The sequence below is a fragment of the Chaetodon auriga genome, chromosome 7, assembly GCF_051107435.1.
Source record: "Chaetodon auriga isolate fChaAug3 chromosome 7, fChaAug3.hap1, whole genome shotgun sequence".
Classification (NCBI taxonomy): domain Eukaryota; kingdom Metazoa; phylum Chordata; class Actinopteri; order Chaetodontiformes; family Chaetodontidae; genus Chaetodon; species Chaetodon auriga.
In genome coordinates this window covers 22,655,957-22,681,404 of record NC_135080.1, presented here as the reverse complement: position 1 = coordinate 22,681,404, position 25,448 = coordinate 22,655,957, and the positions used below count along the sequence as shown (strand labels likewise).

The 25,448-nt window shown below is 43.9% G+C and overlaps 2 protein-coding genes across 2 annotated transcripts in view; both read left to right on the top strand.

The window, feature by feature from the left end:
* The first annotated feature begins 188 nt into the window (after nt 1-188).
* LOC143323114 (solute carrier family 25 member 36-A) lies at nt 189-12,044 on the top strand. Its single transcript, XM_076734747.1, has 7 exons — nt 189-645; nt 2,461-2,625; nt 4,427-4,504; nt 6,805-6,905; nt 8,485-8,551; nt 8,691-8,980; nt 9,065-12,044. The coding sequence occupies exons 1-7, from the start codon at nt 605-607 to the stop codon at nt 9,256-9,258; spliced, it is 936 nt and encodes a 311-aa protein (XP_076590862.1). The 5' UTR covers nt 189-604; the 3' UTR covers nt 9,259-12,044.
* Nucleotides 12,045-19,548: 7,504 nt separating this feature from the next.
* The window catches only part of LOC143323846 (SPRY domain-containing SOCS box protein 4-like), a 38,191-nt gene continuing 32,291 nt past the window's right edge, over nt 19,549-25,448 (top strand). The window contains exon 1 of the mRNA XM_076735960.1: nt 19,549-19,841. The gene's annotated coding sequence lies outside the window, so the exon portion shown is untranslated. The remainder of the gene's footprint in view (nt 19,842-25,448) is intronic.

Genomic DNA, 25,448 nt, shown 5'->3' with positions numbered 1-25,448 from the left:
AGTGTGTCCGGTCACTGCAGTGTTACATCAGCTCGGCTTCTCTCCGACCTCAGGCCCGCAGCATCCTGACTGATGATATCTGCTTTTCAAAATAAAAGCGCTATCACGTGAAAGAGTAGTGATGGGGCGGGTTTACAGAACGCCTCAGCCAATCACCGCCTCTGTTTTGCGGCTCCCCATTCGACGATAAACATTGCGATCTGACCCACAGGACTTTCAGAAAGGCAAGGCACAGCAACGTGAATAAGGCCGAGTTGTGTCCGCATCTGTTGTTATTACTGCAAGACTGGAATTATTCACCGATATTAAAGACACACACACTATGGTGAAGCATTATCCCGCTTCAAAAGAAGGACACGCAGACCTGTCGCCCTGACATCGACCTTTACCACCGGAAACCCGTTAGCTTTGGAAGCTAACGTGAGCTAGCTAAGTTAGCGGTTACATACCCTCGTTTTTTCCAGGCAACTGACCTCCACCACTGCACAGACGTACTGAGTATCATCTGCTGGATAGGTCGGGGTCGTTTTCCCCCTGTGTCTTCAAGTCCCCTCCAATTATCCCCGTGTGGTACCCCGTGGACGGTTCCCGAATATGATACATAATGAGTCAAAGAGATACCTTAGTTCATCTGTTTGCTGGAGGGTGAGTATGTTCTAATGTCGTATACGTGCATGAGCTGAGCTAGCTAGCTCAGGGCTAACTGTCGCTGCTAGCCAGTATGGCTACACATAATGGGGTATTAGTGTTTGTGCGTTCATGGTGTTGGGATTTGGTGATATAATGTCAATGTGAAGATCCGCGGTAGTGTGTCAGATGACAGCTAACGTGAATAGATCTTAGCCATGCATGTGAGCCCGGGGGAGTTAACGCTCAATGTCACAAGTAACAATGACATTTCAGTGTATGAATGAAATGACTGGCTTGTGGATGCGTGCTCTCTAAGTTATTAATCGCGAGTCTTCGTAGCACTTATGGCATTTTATACGAAATACGAAGCTTAACATTAGCCACATGTGTGTGCAGTCGACATTTCAAGAAACCGCCGGGGTTAAAAGTGAGCCTACTGTCGTTGTGTGCGTCGGCCATCGCGTTCGTGCATCAAAACAAACGTGGGCAGACTGCCACTAAAGGTCGCCCAGAACAGCGTTTGGAAACCACAGACAAACAGGTACGCTCGGATGTGACTGATGCAACATCTAGGTTAAATTGTTTCACAGTGGAGTGCAGTCTAGTCTTTTCTGTCATACTGGTCTGTTAAAGGTGGACGGATTTTCCTCAAATCCGAATTTGCAGTGCGAAACTGTCATAGAAAGGTTGAGACGGCACAAGTCTTGTTTAACTGCGTGCAACCTCTGAAATTAGGTGAAACAACGCGACAGCAGTGTCTTGACAGACCCGTAGCAAAATGAAATTATACCGAATCATTTCATCCTCCCTCCAGCAGACTCTCCATGTAATGAGACATAGAGTTTACTGTGATCCTTTCCTTGTAAAATTAAGTGTGCTTCTACTTGTATGAGTCTAAATATAAACAGTCACATTTGATCCCAGTGAGATCAAATGTGACTCGCCATCCATGCGTGATATTCCTATGTCAATGTTTTGCTTTTTCTTTGGTTTGCACAGTAGCCATCTGACAGCGATGAGGCTCTGCCAAAAACCGTGTTGGCAGGACGTTCCATCTCTGCTGTGGTGCTGATTGAAAATTAACCTTAACTAAATATAACTGCTGTCACTCTTGCTTTTGATGTCCTCTTGTCTGGTCCCGCCATCCCCAATACAGTCAGGTCAGGTTCAGTGTGCAGATGTTTTTGTGTTCTCTCTTCTCAGTCTTCCTTACAGTTTTTACCTGATCAGCTTTCCCTCTGATGCCCTGGATGATGCACATTGTTTGCACATGATGTTGAATTATACTTAAGATCTTGGCTGTTACTAATACTAGTTTTGTGAAAAAGACTTTCGATTCGCAGTTGTCAAAATGTAGTGTTTGATAAATGGGGCACCTAAATGAGAAACGTAACATCTCTACAAGCATTCATTTCTCTCTCAGCTGCATGGTTCTAATGGTAGGCCCCTACTCTCAATTTTGCTTAAGTATTTTCCAAAGTCATGTGATTTCTGTTTAGTTCATTCTTATATGAAAATGCATACAGCAGTGAGTTTGGAATGTGGTGAGTTTGGAATTTGGTTCCCTAAAACACAAAGCATTCCTGACTGGCTCTCTGTTCCCACACTGTGCCATTTGTTGTCTGCATGCCAGGGATCGTTAGAATTCCCATGACCAAGTCACCAGCTAATTTATTAATGTAAGAAAATTAACGCTTTGCACACCTACAACCATCCCGACTGTTGCTGACATCGGGAAAGGACATTCAGTTTCAGTCTTGGTCTGTCAGCTGAGACTGGTGATGGCTCGCTGCGTCACCTCCACATTTTCCTTCTCTGTCTTTCTGCCAGATGTGGGGGCACGGTCGGAGCCATATTGACTTGTCCACTGGAAGTCGTGAAGACCCGTCTGCAGTCCTCCTCCCTCACCCTCTACGTGTCTGAGGTTCAGCTCAGCACTGTCAATGGGGCCAGTGTGGCCCGCGTGTCCCCGCCAGGCCCCCTGCATTTTCTCAAGTGGGTACTCAACAACATTGATCTGTTAGACTGCCATGTCTTTCATGTAGGGATGGGATGTTTAGGCAGAGCGTAGCACACACAGATCAGTCACTGACTCACTCATTCATCCTCCCTCTTACTGCAGATGTGGATTCACTGCCTGGCAGTTACCACTGGTAGAGGGAGGAGGTGCTGGTTTGGGAGCCATCTCAGCCAGAAAGTCCATAAGATTCAGTGCAATTTTACACGACAAGTTAGACTACAGACTACAGGATAGAAAGACAGAGGAGAGGCAGCACTCATGACCATAAACTACACCAAAATCATATTTAACAATCCTCTAAGGTCAGCTGCTAGTTTCTTCTTTTGTGTAGATTATATAGAATATTACCTCAGTGAAAACTGATAGCTCCTGGTTTTAGTTTGAGTGGGGCTGTTCATGTATGTAGCAGACAGTCCCTCCCCCTGCTCTCACAGAGACGTTTGCCTGCAGAGCCCCGGTTCTGTCCACAGTAAGCACCAAGTTGTTGCTGTTGTTGTTTGATCTGGCTGATGTCCCAGATGGCAAGGCCAACTACTCCCTGAAACCCAGCTTTGGGAAAACTGTACATGGAGCACAAATCAGTCACTTTAGCCAAGCAGGAAATTTGATTACAAGTCCAACTATTATTATTTCTTTATCTTGTGAGATTTTCGTCCATTTTTGATTCCCCAAGCATCTTGTGTGTCTGTTGTAACAGACCTTATCTTATTTTACGTCTACTTCATCAAGTACCTCTCTGATTTTGGTAGATTGCCAGTCGTGATGTTGAAGGAAATTAGATCTGCTCCAGGAGGAAGAGAATGGCCTGGTCTCTTCTAAAGAGGTCATGTCCTGGCTGCTCAGAGCGTCTGGAAAAAGTGTGTTTGATGGCACCAGTCCACTTCAACTCACTCAACTAAGCCACATGTAAATGAAGTGCCAGTCCTCACGGCAGTAGAAACTTTGTTCTGTAGGCTAGCGTTATAATCCTAAATAAGTCCTTTATTTCCTTTTTCTAACCAGAAAGTAAATATGGAGTCGAGTTAATAGACTTAAGAACATGCAGCTTGCAACCAGTCACCTTACCCTGTTGACATGTCGCAAGCATTGCTGGATAGGGTGCCACTGGAAATTTTCATAATGTTCATCCGGCCAGCCTCGGCCCACTAAGCCTGAAGAGGAACACCAAAATTTAGACATGACACAAACAGTAAAAAGCTATACGCAAAGCCCGGTAAATGAGGAGCTGAAGATATGTAATGTTGTTTTGGCTCTCGGGTAGCTCTTTTGTAAAGCAGCTCACGTGCTTTTGAAAACAAAAATGTGGAGCTTGGCATGTTGCAACTGGTTGAACTGGACAACCATTCCCTGTTCCTTGTAAACTGGTTTACCCGTTGTTATGCAAGGCTCGACTGTGCCATATGTATTACCTGTATCTAGTTTTAATTGGCTAACAGACCTCTTCTAAGTTATTATGAAAGTCTTTATTTTATTTAACATAGTATTAATATTGAATTCTGAAGCCAAGCTGTTGGCCCCCCCGACCCTGCAGTGCTCGATGCACGCCACAATAAAAGTGTTGCAAGACAGCTGACGACTGGTTACTGACAGTTTGTCTGTCCTGAGATCACTGTTAGCTTTAAGGCTTTGAACGTACGTGAGCTGTGTGCAGATGCATATGTGTCCTCATGTGCTTGCATGAGAGCTAACAACATGGTGATCCACACAGCATATTGTCTTGCTGGTAGAGTCATAATGTACATTTTTGTGTATGTGTGTCTGTGTGTTTCCTTTCAGGTTGATATTGGAGAAAGAAGGACCCCGCTCTCTGTTCAGGGGCTTGGGGCCAAACTTGGTGGGTGTGGCACCTTCTAGGTAAGCTGTCTCCTGTCACATCTCTTCTCATCTTCATCATATTCTTCAGTGTGTATGAAACTGTTAGTGCTGTCTTCAGGTGAAGAGATTATTTGTTACTTGCTTCTCTGGATTTAGCATTTAGAACTGAATATAAATAGTTTTACCACTGATTAGTCAGTTGACTGAAAATGATTAAAATGAATCCGCAATTTTCCATTAAAAATTCCCAAAACAAGAATGAAAGGCTTCAGGCCTGTCATTAGGTTTTCAGGTCAAGGATCAGCTTTACATTGTCAGCCTTGGCTTCGACTTTCATCGGCCTTTTGTCAGCCTCAGCTGTGTTTGAGCCACAGCTGTGCCTCTGAATGCTAACATTATGTTAACATGCCTACAATTACCGTTTCAGCGCGTGTGTTAACTATTGAATATCAGCGTGTTGACATTTGTAACATTTAGCAGGAAAGCAGGCTTTGACAGCAGCATGTGATATCCCCCACCCCACCTCCTTTACCACCACTGAGTAGCTAAACAAATTCACTGGTGGCTGCTGGGAAAAGACCTTTTCCTCCGCAAACATTTCAACATGTTATAACCGGAAAAGCCAGCTGCACTCAGTAACATTAACTATGGCTGTTTTCATTAAGGTGAGTGATGTCTGGGGTCCTGGTATCATGCATGCTCTCTGGCTGACACGACTTAGTGTGGGACACTTTAACTCAGCCATCATTAATGTTATCAATTACACCTGAAGCTTGTGTTCTTTACACTGAGGACAGAACTAAACATCATCAGGTGTTCTTACTCAGCAAATGTGCTGATCCCGTCACATTTGATGGGTGCACATATCGGTTCAACAGTTTCTAGGCGAGTTGTGGATGCATGTTTGTTGAGGAGACATGGCTGTGGGAGCAGTGGTCTTATGTAACCATCACAGGGTTCCTTGAGGTTGCTTGGTGACAAAGAAGCATTAGGGATACATGGTCATTTAGGTCCTGTTCACCTTTATGGCTTTCTTAGCAGTTTCTGTGCAGGCTGCATCTGTAATAATAAGTTTTAAAACGAAAATGCTCTCCATCCACAGAAGTGTTAGCACATATTCAAAATAATGTCTGCTCAACCTAACATGCCTGAAAATACCTATCACATGACCATTCACATGCACTGGGTATGCTTGGGCCAGTATTTGGTGCGCGTAGGTAGTCATGATAAAACAACTGCTAGCTAACTGCTAGTTAATTCAAGACAGCGCTCACAGGTGCATACAGGCTAATGTTTGATTCCCTCCGGAAAAGGGTCATATGATAGAGATCATGGAAGGACATGTTGTGACTGTGTGTTATCATTTCCAAAAGTCTCTGTTTCTACTGCATACAGGCAGAGTTTTCAACCTAGACAGGGTCAGCATTGTTTCCTAAAGCCAAGTGATTTTAAAACAGTAGTGTCAGTGTGTGGAGTAGTGGGGACATCAGGTGTAAACGTACCAAAAGTTATGCATTTCAAAATGTAAACATATTAGTCTGGATGTAGCTCAAAACATGGCAGCACCACTTATTCCACGTCTTGGAATAAGTGGAGATACAGTTGCTGACAGCAGTTAGGTCATAACTTCTAACAATCGCGTTCATTAATTAGCACTTAGTGGTAATGATAGGAGCAAAGCAGGGGCTAATGGCAGTGAGTAGCGGCTAATGCTGCAGCGAGCAGGTGCCAGTGCTAAGCATATGCAGAGTGTTTTGTTAGTGTCAGGCGTGCATGAACGCTGATGCAGTGGGCAGTGGAGGTGAAGGCAACAAGGCCTCCTGTGCTGTGACGCACATTTAAAGACCACAGCACAAGCAAACACTGTCTTATAATGTGACAGATGAGCTTCAAGCATCATTAACAGCCTGACTAAGCACATTTAACAAACGAGTGTACAAATGAACCAGACTGCACAGTGTGCTGCTACAAGGAAAAACACACTTGCATTTAGACACGAGTATGAACATGATCAGTCTGACCTTTTTAATTAGTGAAAACAAGAGAAGACATGTGCTTTTTTTTTTACTGAATAGCCACTTTGTCTAACTGGGTGATTTGCCGAGCCTGTTGGTTCTGCTCTCGGCTTTACATTTAATGAATTTTTAAAGCTCATTAAGCTGAACCTGACATGAGGACAGTTTACTTGTAATGTAATTAATAAGCTACACTGCTGCTGGAGGCACATAGTTGCCTGGGACTAATTATCTGTACACTAAAACACAAAAACACGGCATATATAACTTGTTCTGCCTCGTACCGGCCTATACTTAACCATTTTTGTCTTTTACTTCCAACAGAGCAATCTACTTTGCTGCTTACTCCACTGCCAAAGAGAAACTGAACGGTGTGTTGGAACCTGACTCCACACAGGTACACATGGTGTCGGCTGGAATGGCAGGTAACTATATATGTGGGGCAACAGGTGGACATTGACTGCCATGTGAGGCTTTTTAACATGCCACAAACCAGTGAACATTTCCGTCATGCTTGTCAGAAATGCTGAGTAAAAGGACCTCGTCTGGTTCAATGCTGGTAAGCTGAGGTGAACAGTGGTGTTACGTATAGAATCAGGCCTATGTGATGTATTTCCTGTAGCTTGCTGTAACCTTTTGCTGCTACATTGAGCTCTGGAGAACCAGTGGTAGAACCAGTTCGTGTTGTGTTAGATTCAAAGGACTTGTCAAAATGAGACAAACCAAGTACACCAGCCCTCCATGAGGACCCTGTGTATTGAGAAACAAGCTGCTTATCCTGTTTGCCTCACCTTTCGCCCAAATGTACAGCCAACTCAGCAACCTTTAAACAGCTTAATTAGAATTGTAACGTGTTAAAAGGCCAGAATTAAACACTGTTTCGTTATTCTCTGATGCTTTGTGTGTCGAGGGTGGATTATCTGCTCTCATGTTACTGTGATCCAGCTTGGGGTGGTGGACCATGGCAGTGTGGGTCAGTGTGTCTGTGTATACAGCATATGGGTGAATCTGACAAGTTCACCATGGTGCCACTTTTAGCACACCATGACTCATACCTTTCAACAACCCTGTCAAGGTCAGCATTCGTCAGTATATATGTCCCCAGTGGCAGTCCACATATTCTGCAATATGAGACCTGACTGAGCTGTACTGGCAAGTGATGAGGTGTCGACGGTGCAGCGCTTAATCTCGTCTGTGCAGTGGTACATGACACCTACAGCAGAGGTTAGGGCTGGCTTCAGCCATGGCTAACAATGGATGTACAGAGACTCCACTATTGGTCAGGCTGTCATTTGCATGCAAGCCTGTGTTTGTCACTTCTAGCAGGCGACATAGCAGTTAATGTTTTTCTCCTTTTTTTAATTAAAGAGATGTCCGCTGTATTCTGTCTCTTCTGCTGTCTTGGTGAGGGATCATCATTTCACATGAGGTTGGGATATGGCGGTTAAATCCTGTGGGATCGTGGGGGAATGGGAAGTAAAATGGTTGCATGCCGGTCAATTTGCTACACACAAGCCTGTGTCTGTTTTAGGCTTTAACTCTACCATAGCTCTCCTCTCGCAAGGGCATGAGACCCCCACACCACCAGGGGTCTCTAGCTGCATCTGTGAGGAGTTACTTGGGTCTGCGTGAGTACTCACCACAGATCTGTGCATCTCTCTATATCTGGTTCTTCTCTTTCTCTCTGTGCCTGCCTGTCTGTCCTCTACTTCATCACCATGCAGGTTTCTTACAGTTGTTTGCATTCAGTTGCTCCCCTTCGAGCACACGTAGTGTAGAGGGGCCAGCTTTCTCTCTAAGCTGCCTTTGTGACTCCACATTTCATGTTATTGAAAGAATGTTTTTTGCATAACTCTACATGCAACATGAATGCAGCTTAAAGATCATTAAGTGTTAACATGAAGTGTTAGTGTGTGGACAGCTTGTTACCACTGGCAGCTTGACAGTAGTATTTTTAGATTTTGATCAAAATGTAATTCTGTCGTTTTTTTTTTTCCTCCACAGGTTTTACAGCCATCACAGCAACCAATCCAATATGGCTCATAAAGACCCGTCTGCAACTGGATGCTAGGTAAGTATGAGAACATCACTAGGATGTGAGCTTTACAGGTTTCACAGCTGATCTACTGTCATAAGCCCTCTGATGTGTTTGTGTGCCAAAATGGTCGGAGGCATCATGTTTTCAGGTAATCTTTCCTGTCTTTCCTCAGGAATCGAGGCGAGCGGAGGATGAGTGCATTTGAGTGCGTGCGGCGGGTATATCGGACAGATGGCCTGCGAGGCTTCTACAGGGGCATGTCGGCATCCTACGCCGGTATCTCAGAGACTGTGATCCACTTTGTGATCTATGAAAACATCAAACGGCGCCTCTTGGAGGCCAAGGCACCGCAGAACATGGACGATGAGGAGGAGACGTCCAAAGATGCTTCAGATTTCGTGGGGATGATGCTTGCTGCTGCCACCTCCAAGACCTGTGCCACATCTATCGCTTATCCTCATGGTAGGTGTGGTTATCAGTTGACTAATATTGGCTTGGTTATTGGCTCCTCTCCCTAAATCCGCCCTTTTCTTCTTCACTTTGCAGAAGTGATCCGCACCAGGCTACGTGAGGAGGGCACTAAGTATAACTCCTTCTTCCAGACTCTAAGAACAGTGCCCAAAGAGGAGGGCTACCGCGCCCTGTACCGCGGCCTCACCACCCACCTGGTGCGACAGATCCCCAACACCGCCATCATGATGTGCACCTACGAGCTGGTCGTCTACCTCCTGAACGGTTAAAGTCTTCCCCTCACTTAGACGGTGTATGTAACCCCACCCCTGTTCGGAGATGGAGAAAAGAGAATGAGAGCAACTGCACACCAGCTAGCACAGCAACTTGCTCACCAGAAGAGGACAGAGACAGCACGATGACCTCTGTCACAGTGATGCGAGTGGCTGTTAAAAATAAGTTGGCCGTTTTGTTTAATAACCAAAGGGTCTGGCACAGGGAGGAGGATCAAAAAGTTCCTCACAATGGTTTGGGGATCTGGGTTTAGCACTGACAAAGAAATGGTTGCCCTATTTTCATTTTAATTCCATCCTTTTCTCCCTTCGGTTACATGCGTCGCCTCTGGAAGCTCAGATTCAGAGTGCTCAAGAGAGAACCTGAGTTATACTATATTCTGCCTCTAACAATACTAATAATAAGTACAGTAATTCCAATCCTTGCTACCTAGAGGATATAAGACCCCCTCCATCAGCAGGCTTTGCTGTCATGCTGATGATTGTTTTTGAAATATTGTATTAGTATCGTGCAGTATTCCCTGCATCCCTCAGAGTGCCACTAGAGGACCAGAATACCAAGATGGCAGATCAGTAGTGAGCTCAAGTGTCTGACGAGGGTTCTCAAGTCAGTGAGAGTTAATCAGTGCTTGAGGCTTGTTGGGGCAGGATAAACAGAGGAGGATGCGGAGGGAGGGGAGTGGGAGACGTGCCTTGTGTGAAAATGCGACGTGGACGAAGATGCACAATGGCTGCAGGAGGAGGCGGAGCTCTGGTTGACCTGTCACAACAAAGGGTGGAGAAATGTAGAGTTGTACACTGGTACTGTGTGATTTGAGGCGCCCTTAGTGAACCTTTTACATATCATGAACACCTAAAAGCATTTGGAATGCTGGCCGTGATGTCCTCACAGTGCAGGAATTTACATGCGTTTGCAGCTCTTTACACTACCTACATGATGGATATCTGCCAGCTTCATACAAGCCAAGTCTAGATAACGACATCGATCTCTGAACCTGCCCATGTTTGCGCTCGCCGTGTGTGGAGGAGGAGTAATCACTAAGGTTAAATGGAGCTTAAAAAATCCCCGAACTAAACCAGAATATAATCCACCAGTCTAACTACTGGAATGTAAATAACCTGGAGGAATAACTTCACTAAAGGCAGGGAAGTAAAACACTGACCGATGTTGTGAATTGAAAAAAAAAAAAAAGTATCATTAACAAATTTTAACAAATGGTAATATTGATAGATATATGAAATACCTACATAACGTGATTGTGTTGCATTTGTCTGCCCAGTTAAGGCAAAATGCAAACATGTAGTGCATTTTCTTTAGCAGGGAGGGGATTTGCCTGTTAGCTGTTACCTGTTCTCAAACAACGGTGTCGTTCTTATAGCACCTTTCAGTGTCTCTCTAGAATCTTTGTCACATTTTGTCTTTTCGTCAGTTGGAGAATCCAGGCTGGTTTTACAGGCGAGGACAATCCTCTCGAGTTTACTCTGGAAACTTGTACAGTTCAGCCGGTGTGTGGAGGAAGTGGCCAGGAATATGCTCTTCATAAGCGCACATTAATTAAAAATGTAGACCAGTATAACACGCACACACACACACACACACACACACACACACAGAGGAGTTATTTTGTTGATTCCCTTCCCTTGTTGTTGTTCGAGAAAACAAATAACTGCATTTCAGCCAGGTTAAAAAACGAAAACCGCTTTTTAGTTTGTCAGTGTTTAATGTGCCGTTGGATGTCCTTCTCGTGGAACGGAAAGGTACTTGCTCTCTGCTTTGGATACAGTTTTTCCATTTTACCATGTCATGTTTCAAACAGTACAAAAGACAAAAACGGTTGTTTGTCATCACCTCATTGCTCCCAGTAACAATAGAGGTAACTTCTGTAATCACGTGACACACGAACCAGCCTGTTGATAAGTGTGTGCATTTTCACCGCAAACCAACAAAAACTGCTCAATTCTCATCTCACTTTAACAGCATGAGATGCTGCCGTTACCCTCACACTGACAGCTTACTCAAACACTTCAGCGCCGTGTGCCGCAGTAAGCACGCCCGGCTCCGGTGGAAGGGAAGGGCAGTGCTGGGCATGATATGCAGCTCGACTATGCTGGCTTTCTGAGCACCATTTCACTTGAGGTTTCAGAAACGGCTTCAGTGCTCGGCCCCCAAACGACCCCAGATACTTGCTCTCCACTGGAATTACTGACGTGATCCTCACTGTGAACACTTTTGAGTTTTACAGCACACATGAAGGATGCATTAGATTAGCCTCAGACCCTCTCAGAGATGTATTAATGCTGACACACAGTACCATCAACACACACTCTTGATGCAGTAGTGAGAGGCAGGTTTGTGTATCGTGGTGCTGCTGCGCTCACAATGGGTCTAAAACAGGACAGACGACGGTCTACGCATGTAGTGTGAGTTGATTGTACTTATCTCATTAAAGGGTCAGTTCAAACTAATTCACAAAAGATTTTTCTTTTTTGGGGGGGGGGCAGGGTGAAATGACCCTTTAACTGTACGGTTATATGCATCGTGTTCACTTGTATCATATGATGCATTATTCCCTGCATCCCACGGTTATTCTTTTGCACCCACACGTTTGCATTGTGTGCCAGTAAGTGCGTGTATGTGTTTTGTGTGTGCTTGCTTCAGTGACAGCCGCCTGTCATTCAGTCGTGTCCTGTGTGTAAGAGACTGTAGGAGTGTGTATGCCTTCAGACTAGCTGCAAACAGTGTTGTTTTTATCTTTTTAAATAAATTGTTGCCTTCTCCTGAAGCCCCTTGTTTTTTCCCATGTTGTCACCGATGAGCCCGCTGTGAGTGCGGCTCGGTCTATGCATTCTCTCATACTTGTTTTTGTAAAACAAAAAGCTAATAAAATTGAAAGAGTGCAAGTGTATTCGAGTGTCAGGAAATCTTACTGAGAGTTTAAGTCTGTTAGTGTTTGATACACAGTAGCTGCTTTGGCGTGATCCTCTAATGAAACTTGACAAACCAGTGAAATTCTCAAGTTCACAGCTCACTGTCTCACATTCTGTGCATGTCATGATGCTTTCACACAGAGCTGAAGTGTGTAAGCACAAATATGTCCAACTGAGCCGTAAAATGGGTTTCACTGCTTTTATTTTCAACTGTACCATCAGATATGGTTATTAACAAGCTCATGGTATAAATATTTCCACACATAATATTAAAAGCGACATTTCAAACATGTTTTATTCTTCTCAGTAATCTGGTAGAAGAACTGCAAACGATACAAGTCTTCAAACCTGCATTAAATGATTTGACCATTTGGGGGCAGAGGCTGTAAACACAAGAGAAGATAATCTTTTATTGATCCCCTGGGGGCAAGTTCAGGTGTAACAGCAGCAGAGAGACAGTAAGTACAGGTAAATAAAGAAATGTACTAAGATTACATTTTGAATATAGAAAATAAGAATAGACAAAATAGAAATTGTACAAGAGCAATTTAGGTCAAAACAGTCAAGTTACAAGACGTGAAACCAAACTAAGGAGCTGAAGGTTGCTTTAAAGCTCCTTAGAGACTCAGGGAACTACACAGGTGAGTGATAAATGAGGCTTCATCACTACAGTCCAGCAACTCCTTTCACACACACACACACACTCACACACACACAGACAGACAGTCATGTGATCCTTTCTTGTTATTATATAAATTAAAGTCACATCAAATTCAGTTATTAACATGCTCATCCTCAAATTTTAGTGCAACCTCTCACATGCTGTGAGTGTGGTTTAGGTGCTACTCCACAGTTCATTATTTCCTCAAAACTTGGAGCAGGCAGACATCAAGGAAAGATGACGGCCTGGTCACACAGAGGGGCCGAAAGATCCCATCCTGTAAAATAGGCTGTGTGAAATTCAAATGGCGAGCAAGGTTTTGAAGGCGAGAATACTGTGCTGAAGAAGTTGAGAACACGGTACAGTTGACTGATGCATTTGATGTAGAAAAGCTAGATGTAAGTAGATTTCCAGCCAGCAGATGGTGGCGTTGACCTGCTCAGCTGCTGCCTGTGAGGACTTCTGGCACACCATTAGCTCAATGGAGCAGATAGTGAAAGATGACAGCCTGCTGCTGCCTCATTCCTCCATCCAGAAGACTGGAGAGTGAAGAAAAGACCCACCACCAAAGTGCATTCTGCACCTCGGACACAGCTGTGACATGAAGTGAGGCAGACAGCCACATGTACATTTTGCCAACTAAAGCTTAAACTAACAAAAAGATGCCAGATGAATGAGGGCATAGTCTCAGCTGAAAAACACACCTACCTGATTAACAGCTCAGTCCCAGGCCCAAACAACAGCATCACATTAGCTCCAGCAGGACCAGCCTGAGTCAGACGCTGCACATAATTTCATTTGTGTGTGACTGAAAGGGAGGAGTGTGTTCCCAAAACAGGCTCCATCGTCAGCCAGCAACGCCACTGTTCTTGGAATAAGACAAAGTGCCTCAGGGTGTTGGACGTGTCTCACTTTTAAACTGAGCACTGGGGACACGCAGTGAAATGACAGCGAAAACCCTGACGGGGCCAACGGAGTTATGACTGGCCCCTTGTTTACCTCTGAACTGGAGTGGAAGGGAAAGGAGGACAGAGGAAGAGACGGGAAATGCTGTTTTCCATTTCCACCGACAGGCTTTTCGCTCTGTGTTGTGCTGTTCTCTGTTGTTGGGCTAAATCCTGAAAAAAAAAAAAAAAGGAATCTGGGCACTAATCTGTGTTGGGCTTATGTGTAAAGATTAAAGTTGTTTTCAGTCTTTTCATATATATCAAGCTTTTCATCTCCTTGCTGTGGCCTCTTTTGTGTTGCCCATTGCTTTGGCTCACACATTCCAAATTCCGCTTCCACTGAAGTGATTTCTCATTTGTGGGGTCCTGCAGAGGGAGGCAGCATGCATCTGTCCTCAAAGGGCCACAACAACTATTATGCATTGCACTTTCATGGGGGAAGCAAGAGACAGATTAAAAAAAGAACGGTCAAAAAGGAAGCAGCAGAGGCTGAGAGATCCTGAATTCAGTCCCGATATGGGTCAAGCTCCAAAACCACTGGATGCTTCGCTTAAATCCTCACGTCTTTCTGCGTTCACGCAAGTTCATAACATATAAGCCTCTTTTTAGAAATTTTAAGTCTCAAGCCAAATTTGAGATGATGTCATCACATTGTGTTGGTTTTTTTTTTTTTTCTTCTTTTTACTTTAAAGACACAGTGAAATAGAAAAAAAAAACATTTTTATCCTGTTTTAATCCTCATTTTCAACTCTGGGCCATATACATAAAATGTGATTTAGGGCAAACAGCTGGCTCACGTCGTCGGCTCTCAATCAGCAAAAAGAAAGGCACAAAGGATTAACAACGGGGCTCTTTTAGACAATTAGGAAACGGTTCCTTGTCTGGATCACTTCTCTCTCACAGTGTCGTCTTTCAATTACTGTTCTATTTAAGCTACAATTAGAACCATAAACTTTACCAAACAGCCCTTTGACAGTTCATCCATGTTTTGCATGAAGTTTGTGTCCTTCCACACTCTTGGACACTCTGTGTGTCCATGTTGTCTCCTGCACAGCCCCCGTTCTAACCCTGGCCAGTAATTGGAGGCTCTGAGTCGTGTCTGGAGACAGTTTCCTCCAGGTGAGTCACTGACAGGCTGACTTCAGCCTGAGCCAGAGCAGGCTGTGCAGTGTTCAACTGTCAGTCTGCTGCAGCTTCAGCCTGACACGTCATGCCCAATCACATTTTTCATATCTGTGTTTTTATACATATATGTATGCATTTTTTAGTTGATATACTATTTTTTGATATACTATTAGGCTGCTATTGTTATTTGTAGTTATGCTCATTTTATGTTATGCAGCAAATGTGTTCTTCTAATTATGCCATTGTCTGTATTGTCTGTATTGTCTTGCAGGTTGAAATCAGGTATCCTCTGCACCTGCACAAACACGGCACTCGCCTGTGCATTAATGCTGGAGAGGCTGTAGGCTGCGTCTTAACAGTGTGATGCTGAAGCATCGATCCCTTTTTCAAATGTGTGAAAATGAAATGTGATCAGTTAAACTCACTTTATTGCATTTGACAAATATAAGCATCGATTGCTTTGTGAGACAGTTGGCTTGTGCCAGCTGAAGTTAGTAGTCATCTTTCCATCCAGCTGTTTAGCCGTCTGGCGAGCGAGCTAGCTGTGACTTGTGATAGCATAGCATTCTCTTTAATACTGGTAACAGAGAGCAGTGTGAACGTTATGGCAGGGAGCTGTTTTTACCACCATCACAGGTCAAAATACTGAATTCAATTCGATATCTCCAGGTCACGATGCAGAGGAGAATCTCATCAGTCATTCATTTAATGAAGTTTTAAGATAATCCACCAAAGTCTGTGAATGCACATGTCAAAAAATTGCGTCATTATCTTTTTTTTTGGGGGGGGGGGGGGGGTTGCCCCTCGTTCTAATTATGGCCCCACAGAATTTTGGCTTGCATGAAGCCGATGGTGAAATCCTGGGTAGTTTGATTCATGAGCAGCCAGGCTCAGATAAACAATCCTCCCTCTTGCTTTGGATATCTGCTGCAGCCCACGCTGTCAAAGTGGAAAGCAACAACTACAGCATATCAGACATACACAAGGCACGTCCCACTGTGTGCATTCATACTTCTCACTCAGTTAAAGTAACTACAATATCAAGTGCCAGAAGACACCACGACTGCAGCACCACTGCTGGCAGTTCTTTAAAGTCCAATAATTTCATTACAACAATCGATGCGGCTAATTTAAAGGAGGAGTTCACAGATATCCAAACAGTGGTGGTGGTAAATGTAGTCAATTAATTCCTCTGCCTGTGTTTTATTGACAGAGAAAGCTGAGTTTTTTTGACTTTTGCTTTTGCACAGCCATTATTGCATACATGTACCAGAATGCATTGCCCATGAGCTCCCAAATACTCCCCAAACCTACGTCACCGTTTGACTGGAACTAATTACTGTTCTCAGGGTTCGTACAGGTGCTGGAAATCCTTGAAAAGGCTTGAATTTTACTGTGGTGTTTTCATGGTTTGAAAAGTGCTTGGATTTTGGATAAAGTGCTTGAAACTGCTGGTGGTGGAAGATGGAAGGTTTTGTTGACAAAAACACTCACTTAATTGTCATCTTCCCTCTCGGCACTGCTGGTCTTGGTCGTCTGTTCCACATTATGTTTGGGATCCCGACAAAGATCTCAAGCAAGTGAGGAGCAAAACCAATGACGTTACTGGTTCGTGGGAGAACAGCAGAATTTAAAGCAGCGCCCCAGAGACTCAGAGAGCTGCTTGTCACTGTGGGATGTACAGCGATAAGCTTTAAGAAGACTGGTGTGTGACATTTAGGTGGATCCATTGGCAGAGTGTGACAGAAATGGAATGTAATATTCATAAGTTTGCCTTCCTTGGTGTATAATCACCTGAAAATGAGAACTGTTGTGTTTTCATGACCTTACAATGAGCCCTTTGTATTGACAGTGGGATTCTGCAGCAGCCCAGAACTGACAAACCAAACACTGGCTCTAGAGAGGGCCTTTTGTATTTTTTTTTGAGGGTTTCGTGGCCACATGCTTGGAAAGGGAGGAAAGGGTGAGGCGAGGCGAGGGGTAGTCAGTTGATTGCAATCCGAAAGCTCACCACTAGATAGGACTAAATCCTACACACTGGTCCTTTAAAAAGGAGGGAGAAATGTACTTTTTGTTAGTATCTTCCTCCCCTTGCTAACGAACTACCACAAATATGTTACACAAGAAAATATGTTTTTTATCTGGTGTGACCACACTGCTAGCACTGGGGCTAACAATGAGCTCTCACAAGCTGGAATAATGGGACATTTTCCTGTTCTTCCAGCCCTGTCCGTTTTGTGTGGATGCATCTGAAAAGATGTTTTTGCTCTTCTCCCGATTGGCTAATGCGAGAGCTCTAGTACATCACATGGTCCGTTGATCTGATTGGTTTGACTTAGCCTGTGATAAACAGTGATAGATGAATGGCTCATCAAATCACCTGCCAGGTTTTTTTTGAGAGTGCTTGCTCTTTTCCAAATAGTTTCCAATGACAACTTCCCGCATGATTGTGTAACAAACCATGTGGCACGTCAGGTTATCAGAGTGGTGGACCACCGACGAACTGACAGAAACAATATTGATATAAGAAGACAAAATGTGCATTCTATCTAGTGCAACACTGATTTCCAGCAATTAGATGCAGGAAGTACTGGTATGAAGATTTTAAGTCAGCTGGGTGACTTTAGACTAAAACTTGAATCCAAATGCATTCACAGAACACATCAGCACATTTCTTTGTTTGAACACTCTCCCGTCTGTGAGAAGCACACTGGCTTGGGTGAATTCAGGGACATCTCTCTATGGCACAGACATGCACACACATACACAAATCACCGACATATGCGAGGCAAAGTGAAGGGAAGTTCAGCCAAGTTGAGACAAAGTACTCCTCTATATTTTCTAACAAGCAGAAATGCTCATGGTGATTCAGTGACATTGTTTGGCTGTCAGTGCACCATCCAATTATGACCGGCTCCACAATCGGTCTGTAGAGAGCGAGGGACCCACAGGATGAAGAAGTGACACGAGAGGTTGGATAAAGACAGACAGCCGGGGAAATGGAGGGGAAAAGAGAAGGGGAAAGGGAAGAATGGATGCAGGGGGACGTGAGGCAGACAGTGCAATGAAAGGCAGAGGATGAAAACATCTGATGCAAACTGTGTGTTGGACTTGAAGAGGATCCAGTGTGAGCTGCTCTTACACAGCACCAAATCCACTGCACGCACACACACACACACACACACACACACACACACACACAGCATGGGAGCTCTGAGTCATGAGCAGTTGAAACTGTCTCTGTTTCACCGAGATCAACTTTGTGACTTTATGAGACATTTACTGTTAGTCGTGATAGATAGTTAGAAGGAGAAGAATACTTCTATATAAAAGTACTCTAATGTCTGCCTTCCCCCAGATTCCTGTCTTAATGTTAAGCTTAACCATATCGTGGCCCCAGATTCATATTTGATGGACAGACAATCTGACCTGAGTGGAACTGTTCTGCTCATTTAACTTCAGGCAAGACAACGAATAAGCGTGTTCATCAAATTGTTGACCCGTAATGACTGCAGAGGATCGAAGAAAATCAACTGTGTTATACACTGACAGGCAAGTGGTCTCCGCTGTGTTAAACCCATCAACTTCTACTCTCTGATTCTCTTTGGAATTCATTCGAGGCCAGCTGCTCAGGGAGCACATGGTCTAGTTCTCACAATGAGCCTAATTTCAGCCAGGCCTTTTTTATTGACTCAGCCTGCTTGCTCATGTTAAATCTGCTGTCGATACTGTTGTAGCTGAGATACAAATAGATGTGTTTCGTAATTGGACTGGGACAAAGGAATTTATTGAGAATCTTAAAATACTGGATCATCAGATCACCCTTCTGTTAGATAAGACTTGATACGCACTGGCACGACTGTTTATGCTGTACCGTGGGTCCAGTCGCAGTAGTTACAGTGAAACAACAAACCCAAGTGTTGATGTCAAAGTCGTGAGCTGCTTTGGTGATATTTTTGTGCTAAATGGCATTAGTTTGGGTTTAATCCATAAATCCAGTAGCTCCTACTTAATAACTGCTTAAAGGCATTCTGCCATTGAATATGGAATTATGTTTAAAGGAGCACTAATCAAAGGCATGGGAAAAGTACTTCATGCAGAGATCCCATTTGATATATCCATCAAATATATAAAAATATTTATTTTGTATACACAGACTCACACACACACTTTTATATGACAAATAGAATTAGTATGTCAGTGGAGAAATGAAAAGTAATGCACTTGTTATCCAAAAGAAGCTGCAGACAGATCGTGATTATGCTCAGAATAAAACTATGTAAGGCATGAAGTGGCCTCCACCCTGCTTCAAGTTTCTTCAAAGCTAGAATTTAACAGGAAACTGCGCACTGATGCGTACAAAATAAAAGTATGAAATTAGCCCCGCTTAGGAAATATAACCTTCAACAACATAAGAAAAACACGAAAACACTGGAAGACATTGCTACATAAATTGTGATGAAACGTCATACCAGTATATTAGACACAAAAACACTGACTGTAGAAACAGCGTTTTTACTAAAGCATCTCGATGTGGACGTCGTGATCGGGAAACGTGTTGTCATTGTGGCGAGCTTGACGGCAGTCACCTTTTCTTGATCCCGACCCTCCAGCCAATCAGCGGCTGTCAGGGACACATGAACGGTGATAATATCCACGGAACAGGCTGCGGGCAGGAGGAACAAAGAAAGCCGCCCGTTGAGTGTGAAACGTCCTTTCACTTCGCCAGCACGGACAATTATTGACTTCGTAGAGGCAGGTTTTGTTCTACTTTCAGCACTTTCCCCTAACTGTTCAATGCCACAGCACGTCTTAAATCAGGCTGCTTGGTTTTGCTGAGGGAAGAGGAAACTTGGCGTCGTGAGAGCTTTGTCGGGTCGCCTTTCTCGAAACCTTACATCGGATACGCTGGTTGGAAGGTAAGTTTAAGGTTTCTTTCTCTTGACGATGGTGTTATTGCACCGAAAACAAAAGCATCGTGACTGCGTTATGTTGTCGCTGCACATTGTCAGAAGCAGAGAACCGCCGTCTCAAACTTTCCTCCTGTGTTTTCTGTGGCAACGATAGCGCCGATATATTCCTTTTGCACCCTGCCAGGAGAGCAGAGCCTCCACCGAACTCTATTAGATGTTTGGTGGTTTTCGTGCTTCGTCGCTGCTTGACAAACAAACACAGCAAGGAACTAAACGTAAGACATTTTCTGACTGTTCAGTATGAGTACAACATTTCGGCATAAACTATTAAAAGCCAGTCGCTTATTTTACCTTTTCATTTAACTTATTGAACAGTTTTGTCACGCACTAAACTCACAGCTAAGACTGGTGCTGCAGCAGTAGGTATGAGTCAGAAACAAATACAGCCTTTATGTGCCGACCTGAAGTCATCCATGCGCACAAACATCAAGGAGAAACAAGTGACACATTAAATGTGTCCAGCTGTGTTTTCATGCTCCATCGTTTGTGGATAATGGCAATACGGCGTAGTTACCTGCCAGATATTGAATCGGCTCGCTGTTTTCCCTCATGCCAGACAGACAGACGTGTTTACATGAGGCAGCGTGTTCCGTCGCAGACCACTTGGCTGCCTTAAAGGAATACTTTATCATGCCTCATTCGTGCACAAATCAACATTTTTCCCTCCAGTTAATTTCTTCTTCAGTCTAACGTGGTTCTGTTGGCAGCATTTGAAGTTGCTTATGCTTTGATTAAACTAAGCAGGAGCAGACAGTTTCTTTTTTTTTTTTTTTCCAGGCTTTGACTTAGTCCAGGTGTGCAAAGGAGGCAGCCTGCTGCCCTCCAGGCGAGCTATTTGACTTCCCGATCGATTTGAAGTTTGCTTGCTATTCAGAGGCTAAATGCTTTGCCTGGAACCAACCGCACCATCTGCTTTGCCCTCCTGGGCATTGGCAGGCTACTGTCCTGATCAAGTGCTGTGAGAGATTTGTGTGGGCGGACCACAGCAGATGGTGAGATGAAGAACATAAATGGCTGATGTGGTTGCGAGGCTCACTGTTGTGGTTGTTGGTCTCGTTTTCAGTTGTGGTTGGTGCAGTAAACAAAAACCAAAACCGTTTCACACGTAAGCAGACTCTCTAGGACAGCTCCATCATAGCCAGTTCGACACATGGTTTAAGTGTTAATTGGCTTCCATGTACTGTTGAATGCCAGGTCACATGCTCCTGCCATAGAAGAACTATTGACCCCTGCACTCTATGTCCCACCATCTGGGGTTTGACCCTGTGACCACTGTGACATCAGTTGACCCCTGTGTTACCGTGTGGGTGGGTGGGTGGGCATTAACGTGCCCAGGCCTGCGATATTCAGAGGTTAACAGTTCTCGATCACGTTTAATTCACCCAGAGTCTCTCAGGATGCAAGCAGAAGGTGTAGAAAGGACATTGCTATTAACAGCGACAGTCTTCAATCTATGAGCACGTCTGTGACGGGGTCATGCGTGCTGATGAATTGGCCAACACTAATTATTGCTGCATCCACAGATCTTATAGTAGCTGCTGGCTGGAAAAAATGGCACAGATGAGAAATGCTGGTGGTAGAACTGGATTGGATCCTTGGGAAACAAACGTTCTTTAATTCCTTACATTGGTATGCACCATCTACACGAAACCCTAACAGATAATTGGAATTTTGAAGCAGATATCAATATTAAAATTTGATATTATTATATTCATATGTAAGTCCATCCTCGGACAGGCTGATGTATCAGCCAGTATGATCTTACTGCAGATAGAGCAGTATTGGTATATGTGTTGGCAGATGAGTATTAGCTAAATTAAAGTATGAAAGTAATTGGAAAACACTTTCACCGTTACATGGTTTGTCCACCAGAGCGAACTGAGAAGTTGATTTTTTATTTATTTATTTTTTCCCCCTATTGTAAAAACTCTGTATTTGGGTCGCAAAATACCAACGTTCACTGAAGATATGAGATTGGACAATGACTGTACATCACTGAAGGTGAGCACACAAGTGCGTTTTACACCAGGCAGCAAAGCGACACGTTGTCTTGGAGGTTAACATCCAACGTTTCCAATCAGCAGTCAGCTGCAGCAGCCTGAGAGCGTAGCCGTGCACTGGTGGTGACACTTGGATGAACTAATCACAACGTCACTGTCAGGATGTTCAGTGAATTAATGCTGACAGATGAGGTGGGAAATGATTGCTGTGCTACTGAGCCGTCCCTCTTGTGTCAAGGAGCAAATCAGTTGTAATGACAGCTGTGGGTGACACCCAGGTAACAGCTACTTATTCTCCCTTCAGTCTCCTGCGGCTGACAGAAAGGCGGCCCTGACACTGATCATGAAGCATGTTCTGCCTCTTTTTCTCTGCGTGTCAACGAGAGATCCCTTGTCAAGTTTTTGCCTCCAAGAAGTTGCACTTTTTTGATCACAGAATCTGACTGGGCTGATTTATCTTAACTCCTAATTAAGGCACCTCATTTGTAGACCAAAAGAGGATTGCGGACAGCAGATTGACCTTTTCTGTGACATTGGTTTGATTACACAGTTTGTTCTGCCATTGTGGCAATGAAACATTTCAATTTGGAAGGAAATCATTGGAAAGCTAGATAAACTTTGACAGTTGTGATTAATGTATTAATTATGAATTTGAAGTTTCTTAATGAATAAATTGTTTGGTCTACAAAATGACGACAAATAACCACAACAATTTCCCAGAGCCAAAGGAAATGAAAGGTCATGAAATTCTTTGTCTGACCGACCCAAAGATATTCAGCATTAGACTAAGATCTGCCATAAAAATGGCAAAAAGGTTTCCAGAAGGAGCAGTGTGCAGAGAAAGGACTACAACAGAATGGCATTTAACGCCATTTCCCAACAGGAAATGCTCATGAATTTTGGTCAGGGATCGTGTCTGGAGATGTTTTTCCTCCAGATAGAAACATTTGATCTCCTTACAACAGTTATCTCCTGGAGGTCGTCAAAGCATGTCTGCTCTTTGTCTGCACTATGCACCCAGTCACACCCCACCATGACACACTCTCCCATTCATCCACACACACACACACACACACACACACACACACACACACACACCCACACCCACACAGTCAGAGACGGGGCTGTTTCACCAAAGGGGCACTGTAGCCAGTGTGTCTGATGCTGACTCAGCAGAATGTTAATGTTGTGAAATCCCATTAAGAGCAATCCGGTGCTGAGCAGGGCCACGCCTGGGCTTTACGGGACAGCAGGTCATTTTAAAAGGCCAGCAGTGCTCGTGTGTTTGCTCACTGTAATAGAATCTAATCACCCGAGTGGCTCACACTAAATTGAATTGCTCTTTTAAATCGCTGCCACTCATGTTTAGTTGCTCTTGAAAGCCATCTAAATAATTTTGGATGAGTTTCACTGCAGGGAATATTGTTTTCAGCCGCAGCTGCGCTTTGGCACCTTTTTTAAATACCGCATAGTTTTGCCCTACTGCTTCTGTCACTGTTGTGCGGGAAGAAACAAAGCCAAAAAAAGTCCATCAACTGTTTTCATTGCTCTGTCCTGATATGGTTGATTGAACAGCAGGAACTGCATGCAAAATAGGAACATTCAGTTGTGCCAGCGGGTATCGGGTGGGTTATTTTGTGGATTTTTTTTTTTTTTTGTACCGGAGGGTATCTTGGATAAAGCACACTAAGCTCTAGCTGCCCACCCTGTCATCAGTGTGTCTCTTATTGCAGCACATCCTCACTGGCCTCAGAATGCCAGTATTGATTAGATGGGACAGGAGACCTTTTTCAGCAAAATAGTTTTTAATAATCTGCTTACCCATTTAAAGCAAATCATCACTTCCCTCCTTAGGCATGGTGTGCATGGTAACAGAATTGCTGCACATGTCAGCCGGTGTTGCCTGTCGCTGCTGGGTGAGTGATGTGTGCTAAAGATTGGATTCTCACCCAGCTCTTCAGGCAGATGACGGATGTTCCTCCCTATGGAGAGAGACAGAGAGAGGGGTGTACAACTCGAGTTACTAGGGCTGTTTATCTTTCACATCTGAAGGATGTGGTGTAAAGCGCTCCTCCTGGAAGAAACTTCCACCCACATGTTTCTATACTGGTCCACTGAAGCTCTGCATTATGTGCTGCATTGAGCTGCTTACTCCTGTGAATGAAAACTACTCTTGACAGTGGTTATGTTCACCATGTATTCACTAAAGTTAGCATTGGATGATACAGTAGCTTCTGACCTCACTGGCAGCAAAAAAAAGCCCCGGAAGTAATGTAAAAGGAGGGAAAAGACACACCCGCCAGCAGTTTTCAAATGTAGCCTGCTTCACTTCTTGCATGTGTATGTCTTGTAGCACTTTGACACTGGATTTTGCTCTGGGTACGTTGTACAAGTTTGTTGGATCTTAAAATGAAACGTTGAAGGAAAAGCACTATATTTCACACCATACACCAATTTTCATAATCCAGCTGCAGTAACTGGGAGGACCCGGGGCGAACAGCTGCAGTGAGCAGGCCATCAGCTGTAGCCGTTATGGTGTGTTTTCACAGAAAACATGAAGTGATGCATCAGTTGGTCTTTGTCTGTCTGAGTTCTTGGAAGTTTGGTTACGCCTTGATAAAGTAGGGCAGCAGGACCAAGTATCATTGTTTTTTACAGTGACAGATTTTATTTTGTGGTATTACAAATATAAAAGGAATACTCGACTGAAAACATTATTCTGCCTCTTTTCACCCCCTTAACAATGTAAGGGAACATATGTTCAGAAGGAAAAAAATTATTAAAAAATGATGTGCTCATTTGCTCCAAATTAGCTTCATTCATATAGGAATGAGAAGGTATAGGGCTACACCCACAAGGGAGGAGAAGCGTGTCCCAAAATGTGGGTTAATTAGTAAATGTAATGTGATTCATTGTCAGAGTTCTAACCAAAGTATATTTTCTAAGTACAACAGTGTGCCACGGGCCATGTCTATCAAGTACATTTGCATATGGCAGCAACAGACACATAGAGAGGAGGCTTTCCTGTAACAGCTTGTGTTGCTGTATGAAGGGTGGAGGTAATGTTAGCTCTGGCTGTGTGAGACGACACAAAAAGCAATGTGGAAAACAGTTTCCTGCATCCAGCCTGCAAATCTGGTTATTTAATTGGCTTCAAATGAGGCTTAATGTTCACACAGGATCTCATCTCTTCAGTGTCCCTCAATATTAAATACTCCAGCATTGCTCCACCGTGTGGCTCCACTGTAGATGCTGCTAGCCTTATTAGCCACAGAACTTGCTAACACCAAATTCAACAGGCTAACCAGCAAAATAAACATTAAAGCAGCATAAAAATAACAAAACTTGCAGGTTCTAAGTTTGAAGTCAGTATTGATCCATCCCTGAGCTAAAGTTTTAAAGTGCGTTGTATTGACCCTCAAAGCGATCTGAAGAAAAATAATTAGCACACACTCATGGCCTTTTTCAGCTGTTGTTCTATGGACGGGTCCATCAAGTTAATCCACTGGGTCTTCACTCCCTTGGATGATGGGAGTAGATGAAAACTTTTGTG